Source organism: Pollachius pollachius (genome assembly GCF_949987615.1).
Source record: "Pollachius pollachius genome assembly, chromosome: 4".
Classification (NCBI taxonomy): domain Eukaryota; kingdom Metazoa; phylum Chordata; class Actinopteri; order Gadiformes; family Gadidae; genus Pollachius; species Pollachius pollachius.
This window is the reverse complement of record NC_136937.1, coordinates 4407908-4432613: the sequence shown is the minus strand read 5'-3', so window position 1 is coordinate 4432613 and position 24706 is coordinate 4407908. Positions and strand designations below refer to the sequence as shown.

Sequence of the window (24706 nt, the reverse complement as noted above, 5' to 3'; positions counted from 1 at the left end):
CTCGCCAACGCCTCCTCAGAAGTCCTCTCTACCTCCTGGTTCTGGTGGCTCTGGTGGACGGTCGTCTACGTGGCTCTGGTACCCAATAATCACATTAGGGTTAGCGCCTTTGAACGCCACATCTCAAAGCCAATGGGGAGGGGGGACGGGGACGGGGACGACAACAAAGGAGCGAGTTCGCCCCCACGGTCACCAACAGGGGTGCACATCATCATTTAGGTCAACCTACTTGGACCTGCTCGTTCTACAGCTTCTGGACCACAAGAGTGGAGATATACCCTAGAAGGTCTTGCTCAAGGTGCTGCCAAACTATTTTTTTTGTAAGTTCTGCCAAAACAGTTGAGATTGACCCAAAAACATGGCAAAATAGATTATAGAATAGAGTAAACTTTCGCAATTGGCGACTCAGATAACAATATCGTTTCAGTGCCTTAAAGATGCAAAGATTACAAATACAAAATGTACCAACTTGAACCCTCACCTAGAGCCTTGGTTTAATGGTAATCCGTTTTTTTTCTCCAAACTCCTCTTCTCAGAAATCTCTCCTTCTCAGCACGGCCGTCGAAGATCTACTGTCCACATTTTTCCGAACACCATCCACTTCATAAGTCCTCAAATCTGGGCCATCTTATCACAACTGTAATTATTAACAGGCGGTATAATGAGGTCTGTGTGCCAAGCCTATACTTGACCATTGTGCGTATTTGCTTCTTATCCACATTTTTGGCATTATTTTATTCCACCTGTTTGTGTGGCAGTAAGTGTATTATGTATATATATAAATATATATATATATTAACAGGATGGTGAGGATGTGGTTAGCTGATATGAGCAGTTCTTTTATTTTTGCTGTAAGCGGGAGATCAAGATGTACGCTTTTGATAAATATCAGGCATAACAAGTAATTTTACCCTGAAATTGTTGTCATTTGTTTTTGGAAATTTTCAGAAATTCAACCAAATTTTTCTGGCGATAAGGATATAACCAAAAACAGTTATACAAATTTCAATTAACTAATTAATTGTATACATCACTCCATGAGTAGGTAAAATAATTCAGCACAAAAAGTAAGAATACCTCTCAGAGGTATTAACGTGTGTTTCTGTTAATTTCATCACCAAGGCAGAGCTAATTATCGTATGCCGCCATCTTAACCTTTCTTGGTTTCTTTCATATATTTCCTCATTGGCCTAGACTTGTGGCAGTATTTACTTCAATGTTTAATGAAAGATATTGAAGATGGACGGGGAAATACAATGAAGCATCCTGACGAAAGGTTGTATCAGGGGAAGAAAAGTGATTTAAGAACTTTGGTCACCTTGTCTCCTCTCGAACGATAGTCTTATCAATTATAATCTAAAAAAAACACACATCCAGTGCAGTAACGCAAAGTTGTTAAGGTAGAATAAAGGTCTGAATCAATCAGTACAAATTAACCTGCCCTTCTGTGGGTACAATCTTATTACCCCTCATCCAACATGGTTCACAGGGAAAGTACTCCTTTTACTCAAGTTTACTGTATTTAAAGGTGCAGTGTGTAGGATTTAGTGACATCTAGTGCTCAGGTTGCAGATTGCAACCATCTTCACACTCATCATGGGTATCTTCTGAGATCACAGGCCTTCAGAGTAAACAGAACTCTTACGCTAAGTCAAGGAGTGAAGCATGAGTCACACACTCAATAAGTACACAATAAAGCGATGAATAAGCTGAGGCATATGGAAGACAGCGATGATCCAAACCATAACACCAGCATGAGGCTGTTAATAAGCTGATAAGTGAATACTTAAATAAATAACTACGGAAAAAAGGAGATAAGAAAGCAAGTAATAAGGTGAAGCATGCAGGGCTGGGCTATGTCTCCACTGGGATTTGAAACCTCACCCACAGAGGTGCATTAGCTCTCACTGTGAGTTTTCGGAACACTGTGAGTGTTCAAAACTTAAGAGAACAAAACAAAATGCTCACGAGGTCGAGGAACCTAGGATCCAAGGAACCAAGGATTCAAGGACTCTTTGAACCAGAATTCAACTAACCTATGCACCTTTGAACCTATGAATTAAGACATCTAGGAACCAATAACCTAGAAATCAAGGAACCAAGGAATCTAGGAACCAAGGAACCAGGGAACCAATTTACCTAAGCACCTTAAAACCAAAGGAATCTAGGAACCCAGGAACCTAGGAACCAAGGAACCAGGAATCAACTAACTTAAGCACCTTGGAACCAATGAATCTAGGAAACAAGGAGGAAGCCGGAAACCAGCCTTCCTGGAAAGAAAATAAACCGTCCATGATTGAGGAAATCCTTTCAGTAAAAGCGGAACATTCCGTCATTGAAAGCGTTTCCTGGTCCCCCCCTGTCCCATGACTGATACCCAAGAATCGGTTGATCCCTGGAGAACCCACGGTAAACAAACAGGAAAACAAACACCATCTATTAATCCCCTGACAGAACCATAAATAATAACTAAATAATAATAAGAATAAAAAATAATAATACTTTTTTTTCAATCCTATTTTAAATAACGATTAAAAATAATAAATAATAAATGAATCATAACTGTATCAAGATGCCGCAGGCTTATCTGGACCATTCGATAATAGATTGTGGGTCGTAAATACACACCATCGGGGCAATCGAAGGAGTACTCAAGCTATTCCATGAGTTAGCCTTGAGTGACATAGTTTATTATACGAAACAGCTGATAAACGTCAAACCATCATTGGTTCGACGCTTCCTGAGGCCAACACTCAATGCACCTCCTTGATCTTGTGGTCCGACATCACGTGTTTTTTCTCCCCCGCCAAGTCCTTCATCCTCATCGTCAAAGCACGACTCAAGAAGTGTTTCCCCTTAAGTTATACTCACGTCATCGGGAGACGAATTAGGGTGATCCGGTCACCTGACCTCTGCTCCTTCTCCCTTTAGGATAGACACTAAATGAAGAAGAGTTTTCCGGCCCTAATATTAGTTTGTGAGTGTTGCCACCTGTGTCGTAGAGTACTACCAAAATCCCTCTGACCAGATGTGTTCAGTAGAACCGTCCCTCCTGTCTCCAGACATTCCCCACGCAGGTCATTCTGCCCTTTTAGGAGTGCTGGTGAGATACACAGGATTAATGGGTGGCGATATCTAATAAATGTTTGAGGTGTTTATCGTGTGTGTGTGTGTGTGGGTGTGCGTGTGTGTGTGTGTACATGTGTATGTGTGTACATGCATGTGTGCGTGCGTGTGTGTGTGTACAGTGGTGTTAGATGTATCTGTCCCAGGCCTTTATCGATGTGCAACGTCCGTCTCAGGTGATATTGTGTCCCCCGTGTTTGAGGAGAGAAGAAGCAAACATTCAACCCCTCATTAATAACACTGTGTTGTCATGTAGGCCTTCGGACTGCATTCCACATGGGAACACCCCTGGGAACGTTTTCAGGTGTTTTCCGGGTTCCTTTTCAATTTTTCCTTTTCATTAACCTTAGTGATAACAGAATCAAAGTCGGAAAGTAGATCAGTGAAATGAACTAGTAAGTCGAGAGATAATAACAGAGAGAGGGCAGAATAGATTTGATTGTTGTTCTGTTTATCCGGTGATAATATTGTTATTATAATGTTCTTATATGCCGAGGCATTAAGAAAAAATTTCTCTCAATAAATAGAGAAATCTTAACTATATCAAAAACAAACACAGACAAACAGTCTGTTTGTATGTCTGTCTGTCTGTGTTTGTTTGTTGTCAGTCTGTCTGTCGGCGACAGACATAGAGACAACAAAGTATTTATAACTCTTGGCTGGATGATGGGGGGATGGGTGTGTCTGTGTGTGTCTGTGTGTGTGTGTGTGTGTGTGTGTGTGTGTGTGTGTGTGTGTGTGTGTGTATGCATGTGTGTATGTGCATGTGTGTTTTTATGGATGCTTGTTTGCACGCATGTGTGTGTGTGGGTGTGTGTGTGTGCATGTACATGCGTTTGTGTATCTGTGTGTATGCGTGAGTATGCGTGTGTGTGCGTTCGTGCATGTGTGAGCGCCTTCTCTTCCAGAGAGGAACGTTGGTCCGTGTTTACGCCTCTTTTGTCCTCCTCTCAGCTCTCCACGCTAACACAAACAACAACAGTCGGGCGAAAGTCGCAACGGGAAACACACATTGTCCGCCCTCCCCCCCCCACATCCCCCCGGCCAGTGCTTCAGTCTGACCTGACCAATGAAACCATGAAGTACCAGGCACAACACATCTATTCTGGTCTATTGTTGAGCCGCTGCTGTTTATATTGTTAAGTTTACTCTGAAACAAACTCTCTAAAGGGCGTGCCGGTTTAACCACTCACACGTAAACGAAGACAATCCAGGCCGGACCACATGATAACCAATCATCACGCTTTATTTTTCATTAACACCTCAGCATGTAAGTTATGTTTGCATTCGGTGGATGTAAAGTGCGTACGCTCTAAGCATGGGATGAGGCCCCCAGTAAGAATCAAACCCCACAACCTCGGCAGGACTTTACCAGGGAAGCACTTACACGTAACAACGCACAACACACAACAACCTGAAGGCAGGCCTTTCCTGTCCTCGCAACACGAGTCAAACAGAAGCCTCCATTGTCATTGATGAGTGTCCGTAACATTGTCCTGTTTATTCAGGGTAGTACCTTGGCACTAAGGTGCCCACAGCGTAGTAATGATATTCAACACACAACCTAATATTCAACACACAAAGTGACTAACAGTGCATTCAGAATCAAGTCATTAACGAGGAGAAGGCAGGGGGTGGGGGGTTAAAGTCTGCTTGCTCAACGGTGCCTAGGTAAGGCTGCCTGACACTAGGGATCAAACCCAGAACCTTCCCCTAGGGAGTCGCGCACCGGAGCCACTCAACGCTCCAGCCCCCTGAATAAGGTCAAAGGTCATAGGTCAAAGGTCAGGCAGAACCTTAAACCAGGGGACTGGGGGCCCCTGAGGGCCTAAAGGGGTCTAGACCTCTGCAGAGTTCCGGGCCCCGGGGAGACCGGGTCCAGGGTAGTCCTCTCTCTGGAGATGGAAGACCTCCGGTCGGGTGTGTGCTAGTTTGAAAGCCCGTGGAACGCCTGTTAAAGCAATGATCACAACACAAATTATAATTATAGCAACAACACCACGCCTAACACGACTACTACTAATACATATGTAACAATTAAACAATAACAATATTAAGAACACTATTAAAGTTGTGTGGACGGGGCGTTAATGTGGCGTCAACTTGAGGAAGGCCTTACTGTGTGTTGATTATCGGAGGTTCCCATTAGGTCCTCATCCTTTTCAAACAGGCCTGGGTCCTTGTTGTCTTGCAGGGCTGAAAGCTGAACACAAACAAACCAGTAAATAATACAACTTTAGATTCGTGACCCACACACACATTTTCTTGAATAAACCTACAATTGGATTTAATCTTATTGATCATTCTGGTTACGTCTTTTCAACTAATAAAGGTGACTTTTTCATATGAGCAAAAGGCTATTCTGCTCATATGCTTTGATTGTTTATGTGACAAACCTCCAAAAAAGGAGTGTTAAACTAATGCTATCTGCCGATTCACACAATGAAATTAATAAACAAATGATTTCATACATATCACAATTATTTAATTTATGTTTGAATTATTCGTAATTTCGCCTCGGCAGGTAAAAATAAGGAGGTCTTTACCTGTTCGGATATGACATCATGAGCAGGCGCCCTGGCCTGTGATTGGATGTGAAGGACGGCGTCATGGACAGAGACGAAGAGGAGGTCTTTGGTCACCACATCATCGAAGAAGACCATGGCCTCCATTTCCCTCAACACCTGATCTGTATCATGAGAGAGAGAGAGAGAGAGAGAGAAAGAGAGAGAGAGAGAGAGAGAGAGAAAGAGAGAGAGAGAAAGATAGTGAGTGAGTAAATGATTGAGTGAGTGAGTAAGTGGACAGAATGACGTGTTAGTTTTTGCAATTGGAAGGGTTAGCGCGTAATTGCAATTGGAATATTTGAGAAGAAGAAAAAGAAGAAGAAGAAGAAGAAGAAGAAAGAGAGAGTGAGAGGGAGAGAGAGAGAGAGAGAGGGAGAGACACACATTAAATCAACACATTTCACTTGTTAAACATAAGTTATATGATTGACAGTGTAACAACGGTCAAGTGAAAAAAATGATTTGGGAATATTTAAATATCGTTTATAACAGCAACGGACATGTAGGAACATTGACTGAAGACGTCTCAAATCAGTTTCCAACAAAAATAACAAAATACATTTAAAAAATAACGAACCAGGATAAGTGCATGACGATGAGGATTTAAATAAAATAATTATTTCAGTACCGTGACAGCTTGTGACGTAAACTGTGACTCCGATGCGCAGGAACTCTTTGATGACCTGTAGAGAGAAAGAGATTGAAAGAGAGAGTAAGATACTCAATAAAATTTATTAAATTCATTTTAACATTTAGCATTTTCTAGCCCAAACCCTAACCCCTATGCTTACGCTATACAATAATGTTTATCACTGCATTAACTCATGTTAGCTAATGCTTTATAATAATGCTTATTTCTAACTCGTGAACTAATGTTTATGACTGCATTAACTCATGTTAATTAATGCTTATGACTGTATTACCTCATGTTAACTAATGCTTTTGACTGCATAAACTCATGTAACCTAAAGCTTATCACTGCATTATCTCATGGTACCCAATGCTTATCACTGCATTAACTCATGTTAACTAATGCTTATGACTGCATTAACTCCTGTTAACTAATGGTTAATTAAGGACCCGACAGTCAACAGCAGAAGCCCACCAGCCTGAGGCGATTGACGGCCACCAAGTCCAGGAAGGACACGGCCGAGAAGTCCAGAACCAGGCTGTGAATGTCCACCCTGGGCACCGACACCTTGACGGGCAGCTCGGCCGTCCAATCCACGGGCACCTCCACCCTGTGGTCCTGCCCCCCGTCGTCATGGTCACTCTGGAAGCCTTTGTTCTCCATGCCGGGGGATTGGTCGGTGAGGACCAGGCCTGTCTGGAACCAATCACAGCAAGCACTATAAAATAATACCAATGCATCCAGCGCTAGTTGTGGACATCGTTGGATCAAACCTGGTACCATTTCCCAATGCAATGGTCCAAAACCAGAGATCCTACTCTATCCTGCAAGTACTGTCATTAAAGTGTTGACTTCAACTGTCAGGTAGCTCGGGGATGACCTCTCTTGAGAAAGCAACCACTTTTCTAAGCTTCTCCTAAAACCTCCAGTAGGCCTTAAAACAAACCAGAACCTTTCCAGGTCACATGGTGGGTATCACTGCGTCTTTCGACCAAAACAAACAACCACAACAAACAACATCTTGTAGTGGTTGGTGTTTCGTCGAGTGTGTTGCCTTGTGCCACCCAAGTGCATTTTAAATCGGTCATGGGCGTCTCACGACTGATTTAACTTTCACGTTTGGCAAAAGTTGCGACTTCAGTTCTGACATCAGTGATCGGTACGGAGGATGATCAAACAAGTTTATCTGAGGGCATGCTCCAGTTCATGACATTTCCTCGGAGCGTTGAAGACAACAGCCCTTCAACAGCCAATTGTGGAGCGAGGAGGACATCCTCTGTATACGGGGACGTAAACACTTTGAGGAGGAGAGCCGGGTGCCAGAATGCAGTGAGCACTTAGAGGAAGTGACGAACCGAGTGCTTGTGTCGCGTAGCGGCGGGTAGCTTCCGCCTCAGGGGAGCGAGCGGGGTCTGCGATGGGGAACCTTTACCTCTGTGGCCTTCAGCCTGCCCTTCCTGATGAGCTTGTGGATCTTCTTCAGTGCCTTGCTCCTCTTTTTGAACACTCTGACGGCGTCGAAGCCCACCTGTTTGGGCAGAAAACACATTTGTGTTTCAACATCGTGGAATGGTTTTCGGACACACGTGAAAGAGCAGTAAAAAAGGTGCTTCGAGCGATTTAGTCTGCCTTGTTTAAGTTCATGATTTGGCCAGCCCTGTTGATTATTAAGTTCATGATTTTGTCTGCCCTGTTGATTATTAAGTTCATTCTGGTAAGGTAAACGATTAAAGATAACATTGGCTAACAGAAAGGGAGTCGATGCTAGCAACAGGATGTCCCAGGCATCACGAAGATCTCAATCGTGATGCTAGCTTCAACTTCCAGAGGAGGAAACGTAGATCTTGAATTCTAACTTTGTAAACACTCGACAATCGTACACCGGGGCTACTTTGAGAAACACACTTCACGGACGCCGTGGTTCTGCATCCTGCGGGGGAGAATCCACTCACGGCGGCTCGCAGGCGGTCCTTGAAGTAGTCGACATTGGCGAAGTAAACAGGGGAGCTGCACCTGAAGATCTTAACCCCGGGGATCTCTGAGATCTGATTGGGCGAGACAAGACTTCAGCTGAACACGAACTAACATGATGCTCAAAAAGAGTGAAGTGCTTGAGTTTGAGCTTACATGTTTGTAGTCTTTCAAGTCCCTGTACAGGTTAGTGCCGGGAATATTCCCCAGAGTGGAGCATGCAGGGCTAAGATAAGAAGGATGAGCAATGAGTGAGGACCTTCATTCTACTGAGTGTATTAGTGGTTCAATATGCAGCATGTCAGAGTTTCCACATCGGCAGCTTGTTTCGGCACACGGGGTGAAATGTTTCCGTCTGCATTTTAATTGTCGGCGTGGGACGATTATTTTGACAGGATAAAACTGCAGAGAATATCAATGGCCTGATCTCTAGTCTGCGGCGAACATTGTACCCGTCCGATTGTAAAGAAACAATCTCGGCTTTATATGGCTGCTTATCTTATTTTAGCGATGGAACAGCAAAAGGTGTTTGATCATAAAATAATTTAATACCTCGGGCTTTCGCCAAACCTTGAGGTTGTAAAATCACCGTAGTATTTCAATTTAATTGGTGAAAGTATCTCTGCATGTTAGGCACTCCGTGGATGAGGTTTTATGGTTGAAGACCATTTTTTGTGTTACCTAAACAAATCAAGGTGTTCCCATACGGCCGGCCATCAAGTTGACCACGGGCACTTTGGGTTTCATTGGTTATAAATACGGAGCGAAAGAGGAAATAATATAAAAAAGGTAATATATGAACTTCTGTAAATCACGTCAGCGCACTCAAGTGTTTTTTAAAAGCCGTTGTAAATAAATGGGTCTCGACTTGACTTGCCCCCCCCCCCCCCCCCCCCTGCCTCTCGATAGTTGGTAATGATTCTGGGTTCGAGGTTTGGGGATTCAAACCTGGAACCTACCGACTGAAATCTGTACCGTATCGTTATTGTATGGGACACACTCTTGGTCGAATCTTATGAATCTCTCTCGCTCGCTCTCTCTGTACGGAAAAAATGAAGGGTTGGGACAATACACTCACAACTGGGTCCTGACCACCACCGTTCCCAGTTGGAAGAGAAGGCCGACCAGCAGCCCCACGTCCAGACCCAGGACCACGCAGGCACCGCAGGTGGACAGCCAGATGAACTGCAGGGAGACAGCATCGAGAGCATCTTCATCATCCTCATCGTCCTCATCCTCATCCAGGGAGACAGCATCGAGAGCATCGTCATCATCATCATCATTATCATCATCCTCATCATCATCATCCTCATCCAGGGAGACAGCATCGACATCATCGTCATCATCATCATCATCATCATCCTCATCATCCAGGGAGACAGCATCGACATCCTCGTCATCATCATCATCATCCTCATCATCATCATCCAGGGAGGCAGCACCAGCTTCATTATCATCATCATCTTCATCATCATCCTCATCAGCATCATCTTCATCAACCCATTGGTCCACAAGACCCACACATGTTACGTAAGGAGAGACAGATCTGGCAAACTGGCACGAGACAGGAGAAAGACTGGTATGGGGGACGTGACAAGTCTCATTGGTGCTTTATTGCGGTCACCATGGTAGCGATCGAGTCGAAACCAGTAAATGATATTATGGCCTCTGTTATGATATTTGTTGGGGTCAAATAAAAGTGTGATTTTGAATTGGCAGTGCTAAAGTACTAAACAGATTATTGCTGTTTGTCAGCAGAATCCACCATTAGGATGAATTAAATCGTTGGACTTTGGCCCTTAAATATGTGACGTAAGGGAGGTTCATTTGATTCTTTAAACATACTACAAACAAATTTGCCGTTGTTTTTTGCCGTCGCTTAACCGTGATATCAATAGCTACAGAAAATAGGTATAAGTACGGCCTTATTATTATCACACGCAATTTGACAATATGGCAGTTGACCATTGGGATAATCCAGGGGAAAAATCGTCATGGCAACAGCCTTGTCCTTTCACAGTGTACCATGTGTTTCTATGAGTGACTCGCTGTAGGGTTGTACTCACACAGTCGGCCGGGCTCTGCCTCCATAGCTTGGGAACCTGGGTGACCTGCAGGAACATCCCTTTGAGGTTGGCGATAACGATGGCAGCCAGCACCGACTGTGAACCCAGGGCCAACCATGAGCTAATGTTAGCTAACGTTGAGAACACAAGGCCAATGAGAAGTCGTTCATGAGCTAACGCTAGCTATCATGAGCTTCTCTAAAGTGAATAACACAAGGCCAGTGAGAGGTCTTTCATGAGCTAATGCTAGCTATCATGAGCTAATGTTATCTAATGTTGTAAAACCAAGGCAAATGAGAAGTCGTTGATGAGCTAATGATATGACCAGTAAGTCATAAGTTATTGATTTATGAACACAATTATATGTTGAGCTGGTGTGAACTTTAGCAATTGTTTTGTAAACTTGTAAAGATGTGTCCCTTATGCGATTCAATGAATGACTATACACACGTGTACACACACACACACACACACACAGTTTCCCTACCTTCTGCAGTGGTTCCAGTAGCTGTCCCAGTGCCAGGATGACCACCATGACAATCAGGGCGGAGAGGACACCGGCCACCTAGAGGACAGACACACACATGGCAAGAGGACCCCCGGCTGTGTGTGTGTGTGTGTGTGTGTGTGTGTGTGTGTGTGTGTGTGTGTGTGTGTCATGCGTGTGTGTGTGTGTGTGTGTGTGTGTGTGTGTCTGTGTTGCTGTGGTGTTATGTCTGAATGTTAACAAGGCGCTTGACTTTGTGTGCGTAAAGGTGCGATCACATGGGACTTGTTGAGTGCGACCTCTCATACATTCGTTTGCTGTGTTTGTTTGTATGTGTCTTTATTTGTGTGTATACGGGAGCAACAGAGACAGAGAGAGCGAGAGAGAGAGAGAGAGAGAGAGAGAGAGAGAGAGAGAGCGTGGTGTGTACCTGGCTCCGCCCCCCTGTGCTCTCCTGGATGGCGGTGCGTGACAGAGCCGTGCTCGCCACAAAGCTGGAGAAACAGCCGCAGAAGACGTTACTCACGCCGAACGCCAGCAGCTCCTAGACACACACACACACACACACACATACACACACACAGAAACACACACACATACACTCACACACAAACACACAGAGGAACACACAAACACACGCACACACACATAAAAACAGTGGAACACACAAGAATACACACACACGCACACACACACACACACACACACACACACACACACACACACAGAAACAAAGAAATACATAGACACACACACACATACACAAGAACAGACACACACAAACACACACACAGACACACACACACACACGCACAGAAACAAAAACACACGCAAGCACACACAAATACAAACACACAACAGAAACACATACAGACACACCCACACACACACACCCCCACACACACACACACACACACCCACACACACACACCGACGCACACACACGGAAACAAGGTAGCGAACATAACAATCCCTGTTATGTTATAAACTGTATTGAGTTAGCATAATCATTAATTTTTTCGTAAGCCACATCAAGCTACCGCTAAGCGTACTTGTACCAAACATAAACATAGAGCAAACACAATGAAAACTCATTGTACTAGCAGCGTGATAAGATATGAAGTGGGCACTGACGATAACAGGAGCCTGTTAAAGTTAACTAATGGATCTGACTCATCAGTGTACACACACACACACACACACACACCCACACCCACACACACCCTCCACACCTCCAGCTACAGACAGACCCCTCCAACCAAAACAGACCCACCCACCCACCCCCCCCCCCCACACGCACACACAACTCCACCCACACACACCCTGACCTCCACCAACGCACACACACACACACACACACCTCCACCACACACCTCCACACACCTCAACCCACACACCTCCACCACACACCTCCCACACACACCCTGACCTCCACCAGCGCACACACACACACACACACACACACCTCCACCACACACCTCCACACACCTCAACCCACACACACACACACACCTCCACCACACACCTCCCACACACACCCTGACCTCCACCAGCGCACACACACACACACACACACACACACACACACACCTCCACACACCTCAACACACACACCCACACACCTTTCCCCCCCGACCCCCACCCACCTGGTTGCCGTCGATGGCGTAGTCGTGCTTGGCGGCGTACACCTTGGCCACGGAGACGGCCACGGCGTAGGCCACCACGGCTGTGGCCACGCTGGCCCCCAGGAGCTCAGGGAACAGCGCCGTGTCGGGGGGCCCCGGGGGGGAGAAGCTGGGGGCCGGGACACCGTCAGACACAGAGCCATGGAGGGCCATACAGAACATCACGTATATCTATACATCATAACATAGGATCATATGGAACATCATATATATCATAACACAGAGCCATGGAGGGCCATACAGAACATCACGTATATCTATACATCATAACATAGGATCATATGGAACATCATATATATCATAACACAGAGCCATGGAGGGCCATACAGAACATCACGTATATCTATACATCATAACATAGGATAATATATAATATCATTCATATCCTATGTATCATAACATAGGATAGGGTTAGATAATATATAACATCATATATATCATAACACAGGATATAGCATCATATATGGTGTTATGGTCGTATATAACATCCTGTATATCATAACATAGGACATAGGACATATACATCATATATATCATAACACAGGGTCACATATAACATCATATACATCCTATATAGTTATTGGATAATATATAACACAGGGCGTAGGATAACTTATAACATTATATATATTAAATATAATCTATAGGATCAAATATGATGGTATGTCCCATATAACATCATATATTCTAAAACACAACATAGGATAATACATAACATCATATATATCCTATATATCATAATTCAGGGAATAGGATCACATTATACATGAAAGACATGGTTTAATACTTTATTACACATATTATATATTATATATAACACCATGTTTAAAAAACGCAGCTGTATAGATGTACATATATGACAGACGGACAGACGAACAGAAAGACAGACAGAGAGACAGACAGAGAGACAGACAGAAGCTGGGACAACATTCACCTGAACAATGGTTCTCAGAGCAAAGATCACATACGCATGCGCACACACACAAACACACACACACACACACACACACACACACACACATTCCTCTGCTGTTCTGCCTGCTGTATGACTTAAGAGGCATCACAATGAGGAGGAGGGGTCAGAGGTCAACACGGTCCCCAGGGGCACCCTGGGAGAAAGGGGACAGGAAACAGGAAGTGCCCTCACCCTCGAGGGATGCTGAGGACAATGTTGGCGCCGTAGCGGGACTGCAGATCCACGCAGTAGGACAGACCGGAGGCGAGCACTGTCTGTGGGACAGAGAGAGAGAGAGAGAGAGAGAGAGAGAGAGAGAGAGAGAGAGAGAGAGAGAAGGAGAGCAGAAGAAGAAGAAGAAGAGTGAGAGAGAGAGAAAGAGAGAGAGAGAGAGATTGGATTTTGAATCAACACATTTCACTTGTTGAACGTAAATTATATGTCGCCATATTGCATATTCCAGTTATTTCTGCAACGACCTGTATTCATCAAAAATAATCTCAATCTAAAACACATTTCAAAAACCTAGAGCTTAGTGCTTCTCGGAACGCTCCTCACCACGATCACTTCGATGGGAATCGGCACTGGGATCCTGTGCTGGAACCTGGCGTTGATCTCCTTGACGACCATCACCACGGCGATGGTGAGGAGCCCGGCGACCATGTCGGCCATGTTGCTGTGTCGGATGTTGAGGACGACGTCGGACAGGGTCTGGGGGGCGGGACAACCGATGACAGGATGAGTTCAATCTATTAACTTTTTTAACTTTATTTGATATATACCTTTGCACTATTCAGAATTTATTAATTGTAAATATTACTTCTTTTTACCTTTTATTTTACCTAATTTTCTCCCTTTTCTGCTTATTAAACCGTGGGTCGGAGACAAAAGCAATTTTGATTCCTCTGTTTGTCTGCCACACAAATTGGAATTGACAATAAAGATGACTTTGACTTTAGATCCTAAAGGGTTGTGGGGTCGTTCTGGGGTTCCCAAACGCTAGATAATCTCCTATTGTTCGTAAAATACCCAAAACATTCTGATTAACAGTCAAAATTGCTAGCTAGCTAAACGTAAATTGTTAATCAATACAGAACTCCACCACCCTGACTTCAAACTCACTCAAGATCGTATGGAAGGGACAAGAGATGCAGACATGAAGAAGACTTTTAGAAATAAATGTTTCAAAAAAATAAAATGGTAGCCATTCCCGAAATCCACTTCCCTGCGGCCCACTTATGGGTCGCAAACTGCCGTTTGGGAACCGCCGGTTTTGTGAGTGAGCCAACGGTTGGACGAGGCGGGCGGGGAGACGGGCTCACGTAGAAGATGGAGAAGGGCCCGCTGTGGTTGTTGGTGGGCACGGAGAGGACCGTCTTCAGTTGGGACACCAGGACGTGACAGGCGGCCGCCGTGGTGAAGCCCCCCACGAGGGGGTCCGACAGGTAGCGGACCAGGAAGCCCACCTGGAGCAGCCCCATCACCACCTGGGGGGGGGGGGGGGGGGTATAGGGGATGGGGATCCAGAGTTTACTTTCAAAATAAAAGTCGTTTTCGGTAAACTGTCCAGTTTCACACCGATTTCCACACTGGGATTAATAAATTCAACATCTTATTCTATTATAAAATGTCATCATCTTATTAATCAAAGATACTTAATAGTATACTAATTATGCACTGATCAATGAAAGGCAATGAAAACGTTTTGGACTTTGTTAGCTCATATTCACACTTGAAATCTGCAACTATTTAACAAAGAATAATCTCACTATTTAAGCTACAGGCATTGACATAAAGATACTTAATGATTACATCAAGCGTCGAGCGACTTTGAGTCCTAAAAAAGCGCTATGTAAATCTCATTAATTATTATTATTACATCACAAGGTTCAACGGGCACCAGCGGCCATATCCCTCCAACTAATAATCACACATTCAAGGCCTGATTGACGTCAATTTAAATTGTACGTTTATTGGTTGACCTCACTGCTGACGGAGAAGGCTGAGAGCACTTGGGGTGACGCCCTACCTGAATGATTCCCACGAGCACCGTCATGGTGGAGGCCACCACGATCCTACGGGCTTCCATGGCCTCCGTGTCCACCACAGACCTGACCCCCACGTCGCTCACGTTCCCCGCAGAGGTTCCGTTGGCAGGAAGCAGGAAGTGGTCTTCCGGGGCGAGCGTGAGCACCATGGAGCCCACCATGAGACAGGTAACTGGGAAGGGCCCTGGCATGGAGCAGGTGAAACATACAGGTCTCATCCCAGGTAAACACGGGAAACACAGGTAAATACTGGTAGATACATGTAACAGGTAAATACAGGTAACCACAGGTAAATAGAGTCGAGCATAGGTAACACAGGCAACACAGGTGAATGTATGTATGCACAGGTAACACAGGTAAATAGAGTCGAGCACAGGTAACACAGGCAACAAAGGTGAATATATGTATGCAAAGGTAACACAGGTAAATACAGGAACACATATAAAGCAGAGGTAACACAGGTGAATCCAGGTATGCATACGTAACACAGGTATATCAAGGTATGCACAGGTAAATACATGTAACACAGGTAAATACAGTATACATGTAACATAGGTAAATAGAGTCGAGCATAGGTAACACAGGCAGCAAAGGTGAATATATGTATGCAAAGGTAACACAGGTAAATACAGGAACACATATAAAGCAGAGGTAACACAGGTGAATCCAGGTGTGCATATGTAACACAGGTATATCAAGTTATGCACAGGTAAATACATGTAACACAGGTAAATACAGCTACATACATGTAACACAGGTAAATACATGTAACGCAGGTAAATAAAGGTAAGCACATGACACAGGTAAATACATGTAACAGGTAAATACAGGTAACCACAGGTAAGAACAGGTAACACAGGTAAGACAGGTAGGAACAGGTAACACAGGTAATAACAGATAACACAGGTAAACATAGTTTATGCATGTAACACGTCATACTTTTACAGATAAAAGTGGGTAAAAGTCCACCTTTACCGGAAAAAGTAGGCCACAACATCACATCTGAACATGAGCAAACAAAAAAAGACAGGACTGGGCAGCGGTGAAGTGAGTGTTTTGGTCATGTCTATCTGATAATGTGGAATCAGAGCGATGAAACCGCTTGTTCTCTTACCCACAGAGATGTGTCTGGAGGTGCCCAGCAGGAAGTAGGTGAGGAGGGGGAAGAAGGCGGAGTAGAGCCCATAGACAGGAGACACAGACACCAGTAGGCCATAGGCCAGACCTGGACAAAGCATTAGTGAAACATTCACTCGTCTAACTTCAGCCATTTATCAGACGTGCTTCATTAGAGCACCATCAAAACACAAGTCAGTTATACACATTCTAGTTCCGAAGTTATGGGTCTATGAGATGAGTTTAAGGGTCTAGGGGTGCCGTGTCATTTTTGATTCTACACATCCAGAACTAGGTTTTCTTCACAGTGAAGGGGTGACTATGCACAATTTTCGACATTATGGCTCCAGCTTTGTAACTCACTGTTTGGCCCATATGGTAAGAGATACAGAAGGCATGGTTGAGGTGTTTACACCAAACAGTCACTACAAGACACACTACAACCAAGGGACAAAAATTAGACCCTACAATACCCAGCGTGCAATAGCGACTACCAAATCAACAACAGAACTAAGTGGACGAGTGGTTAGATTAGAGAAATAATTACATCAGAGGATAATTAAACGTGGTGGCTCACCTTGTAAACTACACACCAGACCAATGCTGACGCCAGAGATGATGTCACCGGACAGCCACTCCCTGATTGGATATCCCGGCAGCCAATCAAACACAGGGAACACCACTTTGAATGTCTTCAGAGCCCGATTCCGAGAGCAGCTGCATGGGGAGATCAGGAGAGAGCATTTAAAGGATCGATATCAAACCACCAGATGTGAGTCACACCTTGTGGCAGGATATCACCCCTTTAACCGAGGGTGTAGGAGACACACACATGAAGAACTGTGTTTTTAGTGTACGATAACGCAGGGTGGTCTGGTGGTTGGAGTGTTTTCCTCTAAGGGATCAGAACCCAATGAAGGCTACCTGTAGATGGCATCCTTGAGCAAGGTGTTTAAATCAGTCAGTCGTTTTGGATGAAAATCAGTCGTTTTGGATGATAATGTCTAAATTACAAAATAGAATTGTGCAAAGCTATACACATACACACACACATACACATGCATAAGCAATCACGCACACACACACACACACACACACACGCACACACACACACACACACACACACACACACACACACACGCTGACCTTCCACACTTGTCAGAGAGGCGTTGTTTGAGGGTCTTCTCCGTGTGGGTCTGTCTCTCCCCTTCTCTCTCCAGCGCCGGGTGGGAGTAGATGGGCCGGGCGACGCGGTACTGGTTCTCCGGGGCGCAGTACTCCATACCTGCTGACTGAGGAGAGCGGAGGGGAGGGTCATGGGGAGGCTGTCTGACTCCCAGCCGGGACGGTCGCGGGTTCGAACCCCGACATCCGCATTCTGACCTGTAAGCATCCTCGAGTTAATCGTCCCACAAATGACAACCTGTATTTGAGTTCAAAGTTGAGTCGGTTTGGATACAAATCGTCCGCTATAGTGACTGAGAGAGACACTATTTTACCACCATTTAAAATTTAGTAACGTCACAAGTTGTGTTTCGATCAAGATATATGATGGCTGGATCGGGTCTGGGCTGATAGGTGGATCTACCCATCACTCATCGGGCTAGACACTCCCACCTGTGATGTCACTGGGGTAGATATTTTAAATGGAATGGCTTGATCATCAACAATCTACCTGGAACCCTTCAACATGACCAAACATCAATGGACCCCAGGATTTAACACACCCAGGCAATCCCTGTATGCGTGCGTGCGTGCGTGTGTGCGTGCGGGCGTGCTTGCGTGTCTCGACTCTCGAGGCATTCTTACGGAACTTCATTTCCTGACTTGGTGAACAGGAAGTAGGCAATGCCTAAAGCACTTCAGGAAATTACTCTAGGAAAGATACGCAGCAAATGAACACAAACAATCGCTTGGCTCTACCTTCCACAACCGCGCCAAAAAAGTAACTTTTCTGTCCGTTTCGTTCTCACTTTGATGTGTCTTTGGTAGACTCACTTAGAGGTGACTCTGAGCAGTGCTTTCAGCTTGTCTTTAGAAACTGATGTGTGTAAGGCGGGAAGAAACTAAATCAATTCCACACAGACAGAACACAGGACCAAAATACACGTGATAACTTTGGGGTATTGTGGACCGTTAAAGAGTCTGGTTGGGTTAAATGCCAGCGTACAATGATAAAAAAAAAGATTAAAAAAGAAGAATAATCGAGTATCAATAATAAATATCAATAATGATTGCATTGAAGCATTGGATTTAAGTTGTGTTTGACAATACTCTGGGTTTATTACTTAAGAACTGTTTGAGTTCACTGCACTGTGTGAGATTTATTAATAACATTTGTCTTTATATAACAAAATATATGTATCATTTAAATATTCATTCAATTGTCCTTCAATATATCGTTGGCAATGTTCCAGAGGAAGGCCTGTTTTGTGTTGGCATAATTAAATATCCTTAACGACCTGGCACGGTCAGTCTCTGGTTATTCTCCGAGATTTGCCCGGTGATGCATTTGGTCGCAGTTCAAAGCAACGCAGATCAAACGCGCGGCTACGTGAACGTTGGCCGCGCTTCGGGACGGCTCCACGCTAATTGGCCAGCACTGAAAGGCGTAGCGCGCTGCTCGTCCGAAACAAAACAATCTACGCTGGCTGTGTCCGATGGGCTACTTTACGCCAGTGGAGGAAACAATAGGCCCGTCATTGATAGAAAAGATGACAGCCTCTTCTGCTGTGAATGGGACTTTTAGTGATTTGTTGGTTGGTGTTCGTGTTTGTAATTTACTCACACGCACGCACCCACGCCTGCTCCCACACACACACACACACACACACACACACACACACACACACACACACGCACACACACACACACACACACACACACACACTGAATTCAACTTTTAAATTTGTGCTCATTGTGTCATTCAGCAAAAAGAAAATACATGTGTGATGCATTATTACAATTATTTTGATGTGCACTCCCACACACACAAACACACACACACACACACACACACATACATACAAGTTTTGTCTATAATGGCATTATCATGAATTTGTAGACAACATTGGCTTTGGGCTGGACTGCAGCAATCCTCATTAGTGCTTAGTATGCAGCCGTGATGAAACTTCATCAGCATTGACCTTTTTCAAATTAAACTTCATATCTTCATAGACCCTATCAAACACCCTTGCTTCAAATCGGGATGTCTTCTTCTTTAAACACAAAAGCTCTGACACCCTGAAAGGAAAATAAGTCTGAGAAGTGTGACTTCAAAGCTCACTTCCCAGTTCACACACTTACACCCTTTTAAAGTTCTCAAGTTTTATTTTTCCTTTCTATAACACAAGTTGCCTGAATCCCATTAAAGCACGACAATGGCTGACCCTGGATCCTAAACCGTACCAAGTCACCAAAGTTAAGACCAGAATGAAACGAGTAGAACTGGTTGTAAGGTTTTGGTTAGTCGTTACGCTCTGAGCCTTACCTCCGCCCTCGGACCGCCGCTGCACCGGTCGCTGGTCTTCAGACGCTGAACTGAGAACCCAAACCAATGGCATATATATCGTCTCCTCCCTCTCCCTCAGGGTCTCTCTCTCCCGGTGTCTCTCTATCTCTCTCTCTATCTGTGTCTCTGTCTCTCTCTCACTTTACATCTGGCGGGCTGGCAATGTTTCTTATTATCGAGTAGTAGTGAAAAAACTCTCTCTCTCTCTCTCTCTCTCTCTCTCTCTCTCTGTCATCTATCACTACCACAGCCCAATCTGAGAGATGCTAGGGTGGGGATAACAGAGGGGGGGGGGTTACCCTGTAGAGGAAATAGGAGGTGTGTGTATTTGTGTGTGTGTGAGTGGTGCATTTGTTTGTTTGTGTTGGTTTGGCGCATGTGTGTGCATGCTGTTAGTGTGTGTGTGTGTGTGTGTGTGTGTGTGTGTGTGTGTGTGTGTGTGTGTGTGTGTGTGTGTGTGTGTGTGTGTGTGTGCGTGTGTGTGTGCGTGTGTGTGTGTACGCATGCATGAGTCTGTGTTTGCGTGCGTGTGATCATTCTAAACAATGTTTCGGTTTCTCACCCAATGTCCCGGACAGACTGCATGTTCAGAATCCGAACACCGAGTGATACTCTCCTTGCATTCCTCTCTTTCCTGGAAGGCCTTGAACCAGCCGTGACCTCGCGCTGATCGCTTAACAAAACGTCCGATAAGTGGTTTGAGACGCATTGTGATATCGTATGGATCTGGGGTTGAGTAACCTATTCAGGCCTACATAGTGTAACGTTTTGGAATACCTCTCTCTCTCTCCGTCCATTGTACAACCATGTCTGTATGTTTGCTACCATTACACACACACACACACACACACACACACACACGCCCACTCACACATATGAAGAGATACATAGGACTCTTTCCCTCTCCCTCTCTCTCTTTCTCCCTCCCCCTCCTCCCTCCCAACCCTCGCTCTCTCCCCTCTTTTCCCCCACCCCTCCCCCTCTCTCGCTCTAATTCAATCTCAAAAAGCTTTATTGGCATTGGAATCAAATGTGTATATTGCCAAAGTAGGTGAAAGATTAGGAGTTCTCGCTCTCATTCTCTCTCACACACACACACACACACACACACACTTGGATTTCCCAACACTTCCCTCTCCTCTATTCTTACAGCTCTCGACATAAGGGGCCCTCGCTCTTCAATGCTCATCTCTTGCTACCTGCGGACACCCCCTGGTGGCGTAAGGGAAATTATTAATTTACAGAAGACGCTCAAATGAAAGAAGATGCGTACCATATCATATTAAATTGTACGGATAATGTTTCCATCGACAGAGAATACTACCTGACGCACTATTAAGTTCTGCTCTGTTAAATTAAAAGCCATTTGTTTTGTTTTTAATCATTTTCAGATGATCAGGATGTATTCAGAGCAGTTTGCGCCATCACCAGGCAAGATAAGGATAAACAGGCAGATGGGGTGCTATAAAGACGGGGTTATCCGGGGCCTGCTTCGATTGTGAGCAGTGTTGCCAGATTGGGCCAGATTCCCCACCCAAACTGGCAACCCTGGCTGCAAATCTGACCCAATCTGGCAACACGGATTGCAGGATTTGACCGCTAGGGGGCTCTAGTAGATCGTTCACAATACACAGAAGCTTTGATTGAAAACCCTCTGGGAAAACTTAGTAATGTTTCAATCTTTCTTTTGTTAACTGTTTTAACTAGTTAGATGTATTTTAGAGTCAGGGATTATGGTGAATGCGGCCTCAATGTGGGTGAAAAGAAGTGATTGTACTTTGAGGTCGGGTTGTCTGTTTAGTTGTTGCCTGTTGCAGGCCTACAGATAAAGACCGAGACAGCTGGCGACTCTTTGATAAAACGCACACACACACACACACACACACACACACACACACACACACACACACACACACACACACACACACACACACACACACACACAAGCACACACACACACACACACACGCGGTCACATATTTCAGAAGAAGACAGTGTCCTGTTGCGTGTCTGACGTATTCATTGTGTGAATCAAACATATCGCATAGTTCCTAATAATACATTTATAACAGCCTGTATTGATAAAGGCTGTAGCCAGATTATTATTTTATTTATTTTGATCAGAGAGAGAGAGAGAGAAAGAGAGAGAGAGAGAGAGAGAGAGAGAGAGAGAGGAGAGAGAGAGAGAGAGAGAGAGAGAGAGAGAGAGAAAGAGAGAGCGAGAGAGAATTGAATTGAGAGAGATCCAGTAGAGAGGGAGAGGGAGAGGGAGAGAGACATAGACAGCAAGAGAAAGAGAGAGATACAAACCAGCCTCTCACACCGGCTGTGTGCGTGTTGGCGCGCGTCTGAGTCGTCTGGTGTGTGTGTGTGCGTGCGTGCGTGCGTGCGCGCGCGCTCGTACTCCGGTCGCACAGCGCCGGTGCTCGGAACGACTCGCGCTTCAGTTCGCTTCAGTTTCGCGTCGCGGCCGCGTTCATCTCCTGCGGTGGTTCCTGAAGCGAGCAAAACGGTCGTAGGAAGGATGTCAGGGCGACCGGGATATTACCGGCAGGAGCTGAACAAGACGGTGTGGGAGGTCCCCGAGCGCTACCAGAACCTCACCCCGGTGGGTTCGGGGCGCCTACGGCTCCGTGTGGTGAGTGGTCCTACGGGGAGGGGCGAGGCGCCCATCGCACCGATGATGGGACGCGATATCACTCCATCACACACACACACACACACACACACACACACACACACACACACACACACACACACACACACGCACACACACGCACACACCTTTTATCCTGCGGTTTTGAGCGAATTGTTATTGGAAAAAGAGTCAGTGTTGTGTAGAGCCTTTGTTGTCGTCTCGTCCACCGCGACAGAAAATATTTCTGTCGGGAGTTTTATTATTTGTGCCGTGGGTTTCTTTTGGCCTTTGTGTTGTGTTGGTGTGGACCAGCTGCATCCATGTGTGTGTACATATCCAAACCTTGGGGTATTGTTCTATTTGTTTATGGACTTCAGTGATAGTGCGGCGAACTGCGAGATATGATGTGGCGTTTCTGTCACTGCCTCGCCCTATCCGCTCCCCTAGTCCTTTGGGAGGGCTTCCCCGAATGCCGATGGTTAGACTACGCTGTTCGTGCACCACACCGGCCCGAATATCGCTGAATAACACGGGGACCAACTTATCCCAGACATGCGCACAAGGCAGCAGAACCAGCAGGCTCTTCTCTGGAAAGGGATGGGCAAAAACAACGCACATTCACTCGGACCAACGCAGGAGGCTCTACCAGTAGTATCAAAGACACATGCGCGCCGCCCAGCAGGGGTGCGTAGGGGGTAGTTCACATGTGAAGAGTAGGGCCTGTAATTAACGACCTAATCAATTATTCATCAACTGCTCCCTATAGCCAAAGGCCTCTCCACCAACACGTCGCCTTCCCCCCCCCCCCCCCCCCCCCCCCCCCCCCCACACACACCTTTCTGTCGGTCTACCTGCAGTCGTGTCACTGTGTGATTGCTGTAATGAATCTCCGTTCGTTTTGAGCCCTCTCTCTGTCTCTCTCTCTCTGTCTGACATCCCCCCTCCATCGCCATGGCAACGTGCCGCGGTGATGGGCGGCTCGCCCGGTCTGTAGCGATCCGTATGTTTGTGGTGAAGACCTGGTTCACATAGGCCTACAGTGTCCGATTCAAAGGGTTTCTGAGGGATAGGTCTACACAGTCCACAGTCAGAGACAGAGTTCTCTGTTGAGACAGGGGACAAACTAGGTTATTATATGTGTGAGAAAGGGGTATTTGTGATTACAGACTCAAATATCAGCCCTAGACAGTGGGTTATTTTAAATACAGAACAAACAGCGATATAGCCAAAACACGATGACAAACCGGCCCACACCCGCAGTTATGCAAATATTCAAACTGGTGTTTGCGTTGCAGGACCCTGTAGGGCTCTCTGTCTATTGTGTTGACTGATTCTTGGAGTCTAAGGTCAAACGGTTTGTTATGATGGATATTTAAATATTGAGAGAGAGTGAGAGAGCGAGAGAGAGAGAGACAGAGAGAAAGGGGTTAGGGGGTGTGTTGTGTTAGGGATGGCATTGTGTTTGGGGTGGTGTTGTGTTAGGGATGGCGTTGTGTTTGGGGTGGTGTTGTGTTAGGGATGGCGTTGTGTTTGGGGTGGATCACCACGTTTGCAACCCTTGACCAAGATCCGAAAATCCTTCGCAATCTGAATTCACTGTGAGCGCCTTTGGACAAGAGCTAAATGAACAAAGAGTACTAGTAATATCACTTGGTTATCATCTGTCGCAGTCATCCCTGCACTCAGTGTGCTTCGTGTGAAGGCTGTTGGAGCATGAATGCATGAGGTCAGAGCGCTGATGACATAAACAGTGGAGGTAGGAGTCGACTAAGACAGACGATGGAGTCACCTCTTTAACCGTCGGCCTTGGGCTTTTACACGCCTCCGATCATCCCACTTCTGGTGTACACCCCTCCCCGCACACACAATCACACACACACACACACACACACACACACACACACA

At 45.4% G+C, this 24706-nt stretch overlaps 2 protein-coding genes across 2 annotated transcripts in view; one reads left to right on the top strand and one right to left on the bottom strand.

The window, feature by feature from the left end:
- Positions 1-4407: 4407 nt before the first annotated feature.
- On the bottom strand, positions 4408-20300 carry slc26a4 (solute carrier family 26 member 4). The gene is made up of 21 exons (XM_079734150.1): positions 20143-20300; positions 17799-17944; positions 17230-17369; positions 16651-16761; positions 15518-15720; positions 14811-14975; positions 14047-14199; positions 13681-13763; positions 12495-12642; positions 11279-11392; positions 10849-10926; positions 10362-10457; positions 9374-9480; positions 8452-8521; positions 8277-8369; positions 7757-7852; positions 6799-7020; positions 6322-6376; positions 5673-5815; positions 5246-5329; positions 4408-5077 (listed from the first exon to the last, which is right to left on the bottom strand). Exons 2-21 carry the CDS (start codon positions 17933-17935, stop codon positions 5054-5056), a joined length of 2322 nt encoding a protein of 773 aa, XP_079590276.1. The 5' UTR covers positions 17936-17944; positions 20143-20300; the 3' UTR covers positions 4408-5053.
- Positions 20301-22436: 2136 nt separating this feature from the next.
- Positions 22437-24706, top strand: part of mapk11 (mitogen-activated protein kinase 11) — a 15913-nt gene continuing 13643 nt past the window's right edge. The window contains 2 exon segments of the mRNA XM_079735910.1: positions 22437-22780; positions 22782-22801. Coding sequence (XP_079592036.1) covers positions 22688-22780; positions 22782-22801 — 113 coding nt within the window. The 5' untranslated portion in view covers positions 22437-22687.

Bases quoted from the DNA above. Each gene is read 5' to 3' on its own strand.
- slc26a4 (XM_079734150.1), bottom strand. From the start codon at position 17,935: ATGGAGTACTGCGCCCCGGAGAACCAGTACCGCGTCGCCCGGCCCATC. The intron at 13,764-14,046 runs GTGAGGAGCGTT...TCTGTCCCACAG, and splicing joins TTCCCATCGAAGTGATCGTG to ACAGTGCTCGCCTCCGGTCT. The intron at 10,927-11,278 runs GTACACACCACG...TCTGTCCTCTAG, and splicing joins GCACAGGGGGGCGGAGCCAG to GTGGCCGGTGTCCTCTCCGC.